General features: G+C 32.5%; 2 protein-coding genes across 3 annotated transcripts; both read right to left on the bottom strand.

Annotated features, from left to right (window-relative positions):
• Nucleotides 1-380: 380 nt before the first annotated feature.
• On the bottom strand, nt 381-3,742 carry LOC107463112 (DNA-directed RNA polymerases II and V subunit 8A). The gene is made up of 5 exons (XM_021129733.2): nt 3,552-3,742; nt 2,944-3,016; nt 2,168-2,301; nt 1,218-1,315; nt 381-809 (listed from the first exon to the last, which is right to left on the bottom strand). Exons 2-5 carry the CDS (start codon nt 3,014-3,016, stop codon nt 692-694), a joined length of 423 nt encoding a protein of 140 aa, XP_020985392.1. The 5' UTR covers nt 3,552-3,742; the 3' UTR covers nt 381-691.
• A 1,282-nt stretch (nt 3,743-5,024) lies between these two features.
• Nucleotides 5,025-10,159, bottom strand: LOC107463057 (protein EMSY-LIKE 3). Of its 2 annotated transcripts, none has more exons than XM_016081776.3 (10): nt 9,842-10,159; nt 8,752-8,963; nt 8,549-8,658; nt 8,196-8,448; nt 7,819-8,019; nt 7,663-7,731; nt 6,465-6,707; nt 6,305-6,373; nt 6,137-6,200; nt 5,025-5,478 (listed from the first exon to the last, which is right to left on the bottom strand). In XM_016081776.3, exons 1-10 carry the CDS (start codon nt 9,867-9,869, stop codon nt 5,429-5,431), a joined length of 1,299 nt encoding a protein of 432 aa, XP_015937262.1. In that variant the 5' UTR covers nt 9,870-10,159; the 3' UTR covers nt 5,025-5,428. The 2 variants fall into 2 exon arrangements, with proteins under 2 accessions (XP_015937262.1, XP_015937263.1); XM_016081777.3 differs by having other exon boundaries at nt 6,146-6,200.
• Nucleotides 10,160-13,575: the final 3,416 nt, after the last annotated feature.

The raw sequence follows: 13,575 nt of genomic DNA, 5'->3' as shown, positions 1-13,575 counted from the left end.
CATTTTATATATAAAATTAAATCATTATAGGGACAAATTTAAATCTAATTTATAATCTGATTATGAGGTTTTCTTGTGACTTAAATGAACAGAAAAAATAAGAAAAATAAAAAAACTTGTTAAATAGAGAGACAATCCTGTTTAAAATTACTCTTAAACTCTTCCCAAAGAGAAAAACTCCACTTAATGAAGTTGTAACCTTATTGCCATCTTTACCATGGCATCTATCACTGTTTGCATCAATCATAATCAAACGAAACATGCCAATTCCAATGCATGTTATCCTTATTTTGAGTACCGACGGATCAATAAATCCAAAATTATCTTGGTGATTAGTAACAAAATTAAACACTTTCACACAATCTATCTCACAAATGAGGTTTTGAATTCAAGTATTAGAAATAAAAAATATATTAATTATATATAGTAAAAAATATTTTAAGCAAGAAAGTTATACTCCAGGTCACCAACCCTTCTCGTACTTCCATTAGATATAATAGATTCGATAAAAACCTCAAGAACTTCAAAATAAATTTGCTTTTGAAGCAACTCAAAATCACTTAGAGATAAAACATTCCAAGCACAAAAGTTACAAAACCCAACCTCTAACTATTCCTTTGAAATAAATTCCTACGAGAAAAACCGCAACAAAATTGTATCTTTTCATCCCTGATCAAATTCATCACGAGTTTCAACTTTCAATCTTCCTGATTAGTATAAACAATTTCTGATCAACTGCAAACTTGACGCAATGTGAAGCATGACCTGTTAGCATCATCTGCAGCCCACCAAAAGAAGCATATACCTCCCTGAATTAAGTCAAAAGCAAATCAGTTAGATCCAACCAACTAAAAGGAAAAGGCCACTGAGTTCAAAAGATTCCAAAAAGAAACTCAACAACAACAACAAAAGTTTGAAATTTAAAGAAAAACAATTTAACACCAATACCCTAAACCCTAAACCTTAATCCATTTTACATTTCAGACCCTTCCCTTCAGTTCCTTTTCCCCCGAAATTGAAACTCACAAGCATACCCTTATATTCTCATATAGTTTATTGAAATATTTAGCAAAACAATAGTATACTAGCATATGTATAAATTACTAGTGCAGAAGCTCAACTTTGACAATAGAACTCAATTTGAGTTAACACTATGCAATATTTACATGGGGACAAGAAGGCACAAGAAGTAAAAATGTAAGTGAAAATTTGCATACACTTCAAGGTCTGCCTCTGAACTTCCATCATTGGTAATGTTATACAGCCTTCCATGCATGATGTACTCAAACTTGTCTTGAATTGGCACTGGACCATCCTTGAGAAAAAATCAATTGAATGGAAAGGCAAAATTAGATACTTTCAAGACAAATGAAAGTCACTCTACCGAGAACCAATTACTTAGTCACTCATTTTTGCAAAAGAATAAAGATGATTTTGATATATGACTATTGTTAACAATACTGGATCAAGCTATATTCCATTTTTCTATCGCTCCATAAATTAATGGACCATAAAATCCTTCAATAACCATGAAGATTAGATCACAGTGGTTCCATGATTAATCTCCCCTTCAACGGAGCAGTTCTGATTTTCTTTCCCCGAATCATGCAGAAGAAATATGGAAGGCAGAAGGCGAATGTCTTTTTCTTTTTAGGCTTTCATCTATACCACCAAAAGAGTTTACTAGATACATCCTTGAATCAATAATCAATATATTGCTAACAAGAAGTTACCAAGACAAATAGAAGAGAACTGGACAAATATCTCGTGGTTCTGATGTTTTCAATTTAACTATTTGAATTACCTTAGTTAGGCATCTAAGGCCATGGTGCTAACCACACAATGAAAAAAAAAAAAAACAAACTTTCAGAAAGAGTTATTTAATCTAATTTACAAATCCAATAACACCAATACCAAGATAAAGACATGATAGCTAGCACCAACTGAAGAAAGCTCCATAGATTATGTTCAACCGCAAGTCTGTTTTCTTTAGGCTCAACTTACGACAAAGTTTCATTGTGTGAAAGACTGAGAACTTGATGAATTATTAAGTAAATAACAAAGTTGTGCTTATATTGTCTGTAAAGCAAAAAATAGAGAACCATAAAGTGAGAAGAGATCGAAGCCTACCTTGGTATTTAAAACAAGAGGAGGAGACAAAGCCTACCTTGGTGTTTAAAACAAGAGAAGGAGACAGAGCCATCAAGAATCTTTCATTTTTGTTCATTGGATAGATCTCTGTATTCACATCTAAAAGCATGTGCATGTCACGCTTCTCACTCTGTGCTACAATCCGAGAAACTACAATACAAGACAACAGCAAGAGAAAATGAAACTGCAAAGCTCAGACCAACTAAATTACACAAATGATACTAAAAACTTTAGGGAATTCAATACACATGCCTCCACCATTAGATCGAGCATGGAGCACATCCCACATAGGTTCCGCATTCCATCTAATGATATAAAAGTAATGTGTGGATGTTGGCTTAGAGTACAAGGCAAAAATAAGTACAAATAACATATCTCCTAAAATACAATTCAACAAAGATCATAAACACAAACACAACACATGTAAAACGACATTTAAGAATAGAATTATTATGTAATGTGACTTGTATCCATGAGAGGTTTCACCTAACATCTTTTGGGTAAGTTCAGCCAACAAATTATTTTAAACCTACAATTTTTTTACCAACAATTTTACTCAGCTGATAATCTGATACCGGCACATAAAGTGAAGAACTTAAACCTTCATAAATAAATCCCAAATATCCAAGTCAAAGCAATCAGACCCCAAAATTATGAAAAATCAACTAAGAAAGCCACAATAATGATAGATGATGCTATAATAAACAACCATGGTGTTGTGCACTTGTGCTACAAACAAGTGATTGAATGTAAGTTTATGATATACAAAAAGGAAGGAAAGAAGAGGACTACCTTTGTCATACTTTTTACCGTCAGGGTCTATGTTCTCTACCTTGAAAACATCATCAAAGAGAAGCTCGCTCATCTTTGAAAGAAAAAATAACAGGAAGTTATAACACAGTTCAAACTTAGAACTACTGAAGAATAGGTTCCAAAAACTGGATGTCAAGCTAAAGGTTCATTGGTCCAACCGAGTGAATCAACCTAAAGCCGGATTCTAATAAAATAATATATATAATTTAGGTAAAAGACACCACAATAGATCACAAATAAGGACACAACCTTACTTGGCATTCTAAATTCAATAACCTATTCAGTATTTACTATTGTAGCTAAAATCAGGAGTAAGGAAATGATAAACACTTCGAACTTCAACAAATTAAAATCATATCATATCTATTTTTCAAGCAAGCTGAGCACACCCCAGAATTCAAGTAAGTTAGAATTACCAAGTATAGGATTAGACTATTTTAGAATAGAAGACCTATCAGCAATCAGAAATCTGGTAAAACAACTTGCTAAATGCTTAAATTAACTATCATGTATCATCTATCAGCAATTAAATGCCTGGATCAACTAATTAAAAAAAATCAATTAGAGAAAAAAGAAAAAGAGTTTACCTGCGGTGACAAAGAAGCACGAGCAGAGCAGAACAGCGGCGAAGCAGAGGCGAGCAGTGGTAGACGGCGACGGCGACGGCGAGGAGTGACGAGGCTGAGACTGACGAGGGTAGGGTTAGTTGTCACTTGTCATCAGGGTTTTTCTAACAAAAGAGGTTAAAGTGTTAAACTAACAGAAATGCTCTAAAACTCAAACTAAAGAGAAAAAACCTCAAACGGATACCGAGTTGCTGAACAAAAAACTATTATTTTTGGTCTTTGATATTTATTTTTATGAGATTAATTAATTTTTTAATAATATTTTTTTTATTTATATGACATATCAATTTATTAATTTATTTATTAAAAATTAATTAAAATTATTAATAATTAACGTATCACATAAGTATATTTTAAAGAGAAATCAATAACAAAAAAAACTAACTAATTTCACAAAGTTAAATATCAAAAATCAAAAAGATATTTTTTTATTTAAAAGCCTCATAGTTATTCGAAAAAATTATCAAAAATTAAATTACTCTCCTAACAAATTTTTATTAGGTACAAGTTATTGAGAATTACTATCCTAATACCATCTCAAAAAAGAGAAAGATGAGAAAAAGGGAGGATAAGAAGAAGAAGTAGCAACAACAATAGGGTGAAGAAGAAGAAGAAAATGCAGTAGCAACATGGATGATGCAGCAAACGTGAATTTAGAACTCTTGATAATAATTTGGTTAGACTTGGTTAAGTATTTACTTGGTTGTAGAACCTTATTCTTTAAGTATTAGAAGTATAATTAAAAAGATAAATCAGGACTTCTAATTATCACTCAAAATAATATTTTTTTCATTATTTTTGTTATATTTTAAAATATTTTGAGTATATTTTTCTCGTTATAAAAAATAGATTACTTTTGTTGACATGTTCAAAAATTAAAGTAATTTTAGTAGTTTGTTTAATTTTTTAAAGAATAAACCATTAAAAAATCCTCGAATTAATCAATAACAAAAATACCATTGTTTTATGATAATAAGCACAAAAAGTAGCTTCAAAATATTTAAAATGCACTAAAAATACCCTAATATAAATATTAACGAAAATGACCAACGTCCTAAACCAAACTCTTGTTATTCAATGAATGAACATCCAACTCGACCTCGGACGCAGATCGGTCCATACACTGAACTGACTAACGAGAAGTGCCTACATGTAAAGTTAAATGACGCGTTGTCAACCTAGAACTGGACAGAGGCCTATCTTTATATTCATTAATATTAATACAATAATTTAGTTAAGAATAAATTTAACATGCTAAAATGGTTTATATTTTAATAATTAATCCTACTTTTTTAACCTTACATGAATATTAATACAAATGGAAGGAACTCTGTCATCGTTCATGTTTTATGATGGAAGATACATCCTTTTGTCTTATAACTTTGAAATTGACATTAATTTGATCTTACACAAAATAAAAGATTCATCATAATATGAAAGCTAATAAATGAATGTTATTTTTCACAGTAAGATCCACAGGTCAGGTTTGACGGTTGGAGAGAGCCAGTGAACACTAACTTGACGCATTAAAACAAGAATTTAAGCACTAACACAGACTAATCACTGAAGCAATGGTATAATACAATTTATCACAGCTGGTCCTAATTTAATCTGCCATATCCCAAAAAGAAAAAGAAATAGACAACCCCCATAAATAATTATTACCCAACTACATTAATTGTCACCCTCCATAACCTAACCCACAAGAACCCATGCCTAAAGCTATGAACTGTTAGATGAAAAATAATCTTATATGCATAATACAAAAGAGTACAGCCATTCTGTGGAAGCATTCTTCCCCTGATAATTCTACAAACTGGAAAAAGATCCCTTTTTCATTAGTCTCTATCCATTGATTGAGTATGAGAGAAATGGTGACCACCACCATCTGCATGATTAATAATAACATCAAGGTTGGTTAAAAGTAAGTGATATTAGAACTGATCACTCAGTTTATTATGAAAGGAAAATAATGAATCTAGAAACACAAGCTCATTTACATTTCAAACCCACAAAATCTATGGCCACACCAACATTGCTGAAGCAAGTTTCGCAATGTGAGTCATTTTATTTTCATTACCTATCTTCATTTCAATATTATTTATTGTTAAAATTTTGTAAAGAAAAAAATGAAAAGAAATAAAAGACGAGAAAAGAAAACGGGATTTCAATCTTTTCACCTTTTTTTGTAGAGTTTTGAAAACAGAAAATAGTCAAAACACTGTAAAATTAAACCGGAAATTAAATATAATTCCACTCCCCTTTACTTATTTCACCTGTCCAGTCAACGTGTAGAAGCTAACAAGTTAAAATCATTAACAGTTCAGAGAAAACCATACTAGGCAAACATTTCTATTAAAAAAAAAATCAAATCATGTTGCATGTTCAGAAATTTTATATTGTACCTTCCAATTTATTTATTTAATGATTGTGCACTAAATAGATCTACTCAACCAAAATATCTCACGACCATTTAATCTAGAGGATTACTTTTGGATAACAGAATTCACAAAGCACTGCAATTAGCTATGAAAATTGAGAATTACCACTCTCACCATCAGAAAAATCTTCAAGTCTTGCAATGGCATCAATAAGAGCTTGCTCATGATCCTGCATTGAATTAAATACAAATCAGGCATGTATACATACAGAAAAGGAAAAAAGAACGGTAGATATAAGTACATAACAGCAGAGAAATGTTACTGTCGCCTTACATTCAATACTTTCTTTGCTTTGTCAACTTCAGAGGGATCAGGACGATTCACACTGAATACTCTCTCCACCTGTCAAGTTCAACAGAAGCTTAAGCATATATTAGAAAAAGACCAAACAATCTCAATGAATTAACATTCATATAGAACTGTTGTCATTTACCTCCTTGATTAGTGTGTCTGTGTGAAGTATTTGTATATCATCTGGAGCTTTCTTTCCTATGCCGTTCTGTGATGACAAGATATCTTTCCTGGATTGCCCCTTTGGAATTCCCCTACCTCTTCCGGCCCCTGGAACACTATCACGTCCGACAGGCCTATTCATCCCATGCCCAGGACCCGCTATACCCCCACGAAGATTGATTCCAGGATCCTCACCCACCCATTGAATATCTTCAGGAGATATCTGCAGTTAACATACTGTATCTGAATTAGCAAAACAACATATAAATAGCAAGACAATCGTTTTCGAAAACATCTAGACATTATCAAGCAATCCCATACATGGGAAGAACAAAGCAAAGCATCTAAGTACGTGCAACCAAAATCAAATTATCACCACAATCAGGAAATGAAAACAAACCAAAATATTGTTAATTACAGAGTAACATGGCAATAGTTCAAGTAGTCATGTTGGTCAAGTATTAAGAATGAGTCTAGTGCATGCAAGAGATAAGAGCAATATTGGCCACTTTGCTGAATGAGAGGGTGCTTTAAAGAAGAATGACGGGGTAAAAACTAAGAATTTTAGCTTTTTGACAGTGCAGATTTCTTGGATTATCTTTTATTAAAAAACAAATAAATAAAGGGGAAAGAGAATAGAGTTGAACAGTGATTTGGTAAACAAAGGAGAAAGAGAAGAGGAATATTTTTTATATTTTTGGTATTTCATGTCAAAATGGGTAAAATATGGGAGGTGAGTGTATATGTCAGCACCTTTTTTGCACAGTGAAGAGAAGGTGAACAAATCAAAATATTGTGCGAAATTATGTTACTGCCTTATTTCCATTTAGGGTGTGTGTGGTTCAAGTATTACTTTGTTACAAAGATTCCATTCCCATGGGAATTAAAGATACCCAAGGGGAAGGTGGGAATTGAAATGATGGTATTTTGATTCCCGGGAATCAAACTTACTTAGGAATAGCTTTTCAAACTTTGAACCAAACATGGGAATATGATATTCCCATCTTAAAATTCCTAGGAACTATTATATAATTCCTCCAACCACACACACCCTTAAGGTTGTTAAAACAATACCCAGGAGTTATTACTAGAGATAAATTAGTACAGAAAAAATGTGTTAATTACAAGATATATGCAAGAATTCAACAACAGGAATTAGAATAAAGCATCAGATATACCTCTGAAAGATTAACCCATTCCCATGTCTCATTTGCACTTCCCATGTCATAGACCAGATTATGTAGGCCCTGAAAGGATAAGAGGAAGTAAAAACACTGATACATTTCAATGGAAAATGAATCCCAACTCCCGAAGTAAATTGGTGCAGAAAATACATTAGCCGGATTGAAGTCTGCGATAACAGCTTCATAGAAGTTATTGTCATCGGGCCATTTTGTCCGCACTCTCCTACCAATCAATGAATCAAATGATGCTCCCTCAGCTAGGTCACCCACCCTATTATTAGGCACTTGATTCCTTCCACCTCGTCCTGATGGAAATTGCTTCATTGAAGATGCACCAGGTGGCATTTGACCCTGCAAATACAGAAATAAAAACAGAATAATGTTACTGAAGTATAATCTATCTCTATCAATGTTCTCTCCAATTTCTCATAAACAAATATCCTCTAACTATCAAAAGGCCAAACCAAGCTATGTAAGGTATAAACAAGAAAAGGCATGCTACAAACTAATCTATATTGCCTACTTACAGGTTTTTGCTTCTTTGCCTTTGATCCAGGAACAGATCCTCGTTTGGGTCCCGAAGAAGATGGCTGGTGGGGCGTAGTCAGTGGTTGGGGATGAAATGAAGAAGAAGGCACACCTAAAGACCGTGTTGCTCCAGATGGCGTTATCTTGGCCTTTTTGTGAGGTGCAGAGACTGTTGGGCTGGGATTAGAATCATGAAGTGCTGGACCAGTATTTCCGACGCCTGGCTGATGGCCACCTGCCTGTCTCCATTCTCTAATGGCATCATGCAACATGTTAATTAACATATTCAACCATAAATATCACTTCTAAAGCATAGGTCACAAAAGAACCTCGTATCAAAATTTTATCAGACCTTATCCTTCGAATCACGTCATCTGCATTAACCCGACTTAGAAGTTCTCTGTGTTCCTCATTTGACAATCTCAGTTCTTTTCTCAGTTCTGTAATCAAACTTTCTTTCTCCTGAACAAAATACATGACATGTAGCAATCACTTAAACCTGACCAAACAAATTTAAGGATATTAGGTTTGTGGGAACAAAATTATAAAATATACCCAAGTAATGGCATCAGCTTGAGCTTTAAAGGCTCGTAGAACTGAACTGTATGCTTCCTGCTCAAGTTGGTGAATTTGTGCTTCCATATCAACATCACCATACATCCTGGGGTATGGAATTGAACCCACAGCAGATCTACCATTCCCAGCAAGACGACCTCCACCCCTGGGAATCCTATTTTGGTGTGCTGGTGGAAGATCATCATCGGTTCCTGCAGTCATAACAATCAAATTAATGAATATAACAAGTGAGACTGGATCAGTAATCCACAAAGCAAATATCAACCATATTTTTCAATGTTATACAAATATTTTAAAAAACTCTATCCCATACATAAGGCAAGCATTATAACAAATAGTTCAACACAAACAGAGTTGCATTACTAACTAAAACATGAGGACAGAAGAAAACCAACAGGCAGAACAATTGAGTTAGATTTTGCAAGACATTAAAATGCAAGCATTAGATGATACGGTTTATTTTGCTAAAATACAAAGTTTTTAATGTTCTACAGAACCACCTAATTCATATCTGAGTATCTTAACTGCATAAGCATAGTTCAAGTTTCAGTTTAATATGCCGAATATTCTCAGATTTTACATGAAAATTCTAGGCTAAAGCTTAGTTCCAAGTCAAAATCTTGCTCAAGACCAAGAACAGCACGAAGCAAGCATTATCCCGCTGGCAAAAGCTGTTTACACGGTTAACTTCTCCGTGAAAAAAAAACTAAATCACAAGAAACAAGAAAGAGTACAGAAATAAATAAACCCTACTAAGCTCAACCCCAATTCTCCTAAGCAAGTAAAGATAAATCAGTAACTAAAAACCTAACTCATGGAATTAATGGCCTCCTTACGCTCCAACTTCTCGTCTTACACAGCTTCAGAAATTCATAGTTTCACACAAGTAACACTTCTAATTGCCCTAAAAACCCTAGAGACGGCACACAAAAAAAGATTGAAAATTGAAAGCGAAACCCTAACCTTAATCCCCCAAAAGGCACACACAGTTGAAACTTGGGAGAAAATAAGAACTAAAAAGTAAATAAATAAAGGAAGGAACTTTGAATAGAAGGAAGATGAAGCTCACCACTACTATCGAAGGGTTCGTAGTCCATAGCCAGTTTGCGATGAAAGTTGAGCTACGCAGATCCCACACAAAAGAGAAACGCTCTTCGAAACGACGCCGCGTTAAGAGCTGGAATCAAGTGAGGGCGGTGCAGGAACAAGAATTGTGGTCGCTATCAAAGAAGAAGATCAAGAAGAAGAAGGATGAGACGGGGTTTCGGAAGGATTGAGAGAGAAAGATATCGCGGCGGGTCAGATCGGACTCGGACTCGGACTCGGACTCGGACTCGGACACGGACACCGAGTTTTGGGTGCCACCGCGTGGGGCTGCTGAAAATTGATCGGCCCTTTATTTTATTAGTTGAAGTCTATTATTTTTGTTCAAATGTATATCATATATATATAGGGGTGCACGTGGGTTAGGTGAAACTGGGTTTAATGGACTCAGATCTGATTTGAAATATACATCAAGTCTATTTATTAGACCCGAACTGATCTTAAACCCGATGAAACTAATACACTTTCGGGCCACAATTATACCGGGTAAAAATCGGGCCGTTAACATTACATTACGTTGATACCTTCTTGTAAGATAGCATATAAAAATATCTAAATTTCTAAGACTCCAACCATTATTTAACATAGTAAAATTCACTTATAAAAATATAACAATAATCAATCCTTCTTTAAAATTAAAGCATAACCACAATCAATACTAAAGCAAAACCACAATCAATACTAATATTGTCTAATAATACCAAATATTTAAATCAATACAAATAACACAATATTATGCGTTAGTCTAAAGTCTTATGCATTCTAAACATAAAAACATTAACTTATAGTCTTATAATAACTAATAATACAAAATATTAAGCTTTATTAGTCTAAAGTCTTATGCATTCTAAACATAAAACATTAACTTATAGTCTTATAATGACTAATAACACAAAATATTAAGCTTTATTATACTTAAATTCCACATAAGAATAGTCATGATCCATCACTAATAACACAAAATATTAATTGAGTATAATGAACGGGCCACTGGGCCGACTTCGAGTGACCCGAACTATGGTCCGGACCCGACCAGGTCTATTTTTGAGACCCTTACCCAATCTTAAACCCAATAAAATCACACCAAATTAACTCTTAAAATATTCGGAACCGGGCACACACACACACACATATATATATATATATATATATGGGTGTGTTCTTCATGTAATTTGAGTACATTTTATTTTAATTTCAAATTCAATCTAATTTTTAATCTAATATCATCGCATCCAAATTATTATAGTTTGAATTGAATCAATCAATTCAAAGTTTCAAACTTTAACAAATAAAATTTTAAGACTTTATTTATTCAAAAAAAAAGTTTTAGAATGATAAAATAAATAAATAAATAAATAAATCTCATTTTATATTTATAAAATATTTACTAATTTTATTTAGGTTAATTTAAATTTAAATATTTTAATATATAAATAAATAAAAGATTTTAGTGGATACAACTTTTTCATGTAATAGATATTAAAGAATTTTAGTGTATAAACTTTTATTTTTAAAATCTCTTCGTCATATGTTTTCATAAAATAAAACATTTTGTAATTTTTAAAGATTAGATTCAAATTATTTTACTTATAATATAGTTTCCTACTAGAATATGCCTGCATGTATACACAGAAATGTAAATATCAATAACAATTCGCTAAAGGAATGTTTTATTAATTACATAAAACCATTAGTATTATAATAAAAAAATAGGGAAAAAAGATAAATAAATTTTTGATTTTTTTTCAGCTATTTTCGTTTTCAAAGATTAAAAGTTATATATTTATGTTTTTGATTCTTTGAAGATGTGGATAAATTTATCTTTTCGTTGTACTTGAGAAAAAAGTCTGACATGACTCCATGATGCCAACCTAGGTCATTACGGAAACACACGTGTCATGTAATTTTTTAAATAGGATAGTCCTCCCATGTCAAAACAACGCCGTTTTTAAGCTTTTCTTCTCAACTCTGTCAACTGTGATCAATTTCCATTAACTCTTCTTCTTTTCTTCCATCAATACTCAAACTTTCCTCTTCTTTGAGTTGAAAAATTCAATTCAGATAATAGAAGGATAAGAGATTTCCTATGACAACAGATCATGGGTTAAAAACATTTATTAGAATCATTTTCAGTTCTTCTATTTCGCAAAGTTTATGCCTAGCGCTTATAATCAGCACCTTGTAAGTATCTTCTTCCTCACTCTTGTAAATCAACTAAAATTACATACCTTTTTAAGTGTGGATAAGAAAATGAGTGATTTTTAATAAAATGGAAAGAGTACACAAAGAGTACACAAAAATAATAAAATTGTGAAAGAATAATGAAAGAAAAAAAAAATAAAATTTTTTATTGATTGTTGATTGATTAAAATTGTAAACTATGAAGGTAAAACTAAGTATATATAGAACATTGGTTTATGAAAGATAAAGACTAAAATTATAATTGAATTTGTGTATTTTATTGGGTTGAATTTGTGGGCCATGAGACGTCTTTATTGTTGTTATAGACTAAGGTAGAAGAATGGTTTAATAATTTTTAATTTTGGGTTGTGGGAGAAATTAAATTTGGGACTTTTAGTTTATGCACAGTGTTTGCATATCTTTTTTGCTCCATTAATTAATTTTTTTTCTTTAATTTGTTTCAACTATGTCATTTGCAATGTAGGGTTTGTGATTGTGCAAAAAAAATTGTTTAATTTTTTGAATTTGACTGTTTAAGATTAAGTCCAAATTCTTCATTATTAACATTGTCAAATATTACAAACTAATAATTGTTACTATTGTTATAAGATATATTAAGTCATAAACAGATTAAGTAATCAAATTAAGTGATCTTAGCATTGTCTTGTCATTATAGACTTATTGTTACATTATCTTAAGAATAAATACCATAGCAAATTCATAAGGTTTTGTATGAGAAAACAAACATAAAAAGAAGGCTACACAAAAAAAAGAGCTCATACAACTTTTAAATTATATATAATCACAATGTTTAATATGGTACTTCATTTGTCCTGTACAAAAAATATAAAATATAAAGTAGCCCCATACAAAAGAAAAGTCAACCAAAACACATTTATAACTAATCAAATTTTTGGAGCAATGTCATGTTCAACAAGGATGATGGTTTCAGTGGCTAAGAGAACGAGGGGTTGAATCTTAGCCCCTTTTTCACTTAACAACACTTGCTCGTCTTTGAGACATCTTCTAGAGACTTTTTTATTTTTGTCTCATACCCAGTCACGAGACTTTTTCTTTTTATCTTGTGACCCGGCATGAGATATTTTTCAGTTTTATCTCCTGTGCAGCAGAAACAGAAATTGAGTAGAATAGAGAGAAAATTACACCCAGATATATCCTGATTCAGCTGCTAAGTATAGTGCAGCCTACATCCAGTCTCCATCACAACAATGATGGAATTTCACTATAATCATCTTTGATTACAAACACCAATTCTTCCTAGGAACTACCCTTCCTATCTGGGACAAGTCCAGAATCTAAATCCCAATCTTGAACTTGACTTGGTTACTGCCAAGCTTTCAACTGCTAAGTGCTAACCCAACTTGTAAGGGGATTCCCATAGAATCATGAAACACAACACAGATGTACAAATGAACTCTAAGGACATCTACGCCTTTTTTTTCTTTTAATTTTGCACTCTCTACCTTTTTCTGCTCTATGATTTTTTCATACAAACCT

Source organism: Arachis duranensis, chromosome 8 (genome assembly GCF_000817695.3).
Source record: "Arachis duranensis cultivar V14167 chromosome 8, aradu.V14167.gnm2.J7QH, whole genome shotgun sequence".
NCBI lineage: Eukaryota > Viridiplantae > Streptophyta > Magnoliopsida > Fabales > Fabaceae > Arachis > Arachis duranensis.
The sequence above is the reverse complement of the archived record's forward strand: the minus strand, read 5'-3'. Positions and strand labels throughout refer to the sequence as shown.

Bases quoted from the DNA above. Each gene is read 5' to 3' on its own strand.
- LOC107463112 (XM_021129733.2), bottom strand. From the start codon at position 3,016: ATGAGCGAGCTTCTCTTTGATGATGTTTTCAAGGTAGAGAACATAGAC. The intron at 1,316-2,167 runs GTAGGCTTTGTC...TTTTTTCTCAAG, and splicing joins CTCTTGTTTTAAACACCAAG to GATGGTCCAGTGCCAATTCA. The intron at 810-1,217 runs GTATGCAAATTT...GACTTAATTCAG, and splicing joins TCAGAGGCAGACCTTGAAGT to GGAGGTATATGCTTCTTTTG.
- LOC107463057 (XM_016081776.3), bottom strand. From the start codon at position 9,869: ATGGACTACGAACCCTTCGATAGTAGTG. The intron at 6,374-6,464 runs GTAAATGACAAC...TGAACTTGACAG, and splicing joins CAGACACACTAATCAAGGAG to GTGGAGAGAGTATTCAGTGT. The intron at 5,479-6,136 runs GTAATTCTCAAT...TTAATCATGCAG, and splicing joins TTTTTCTGATGGTGAGAGTG to ATGGTGGTGGTCACCATTTC.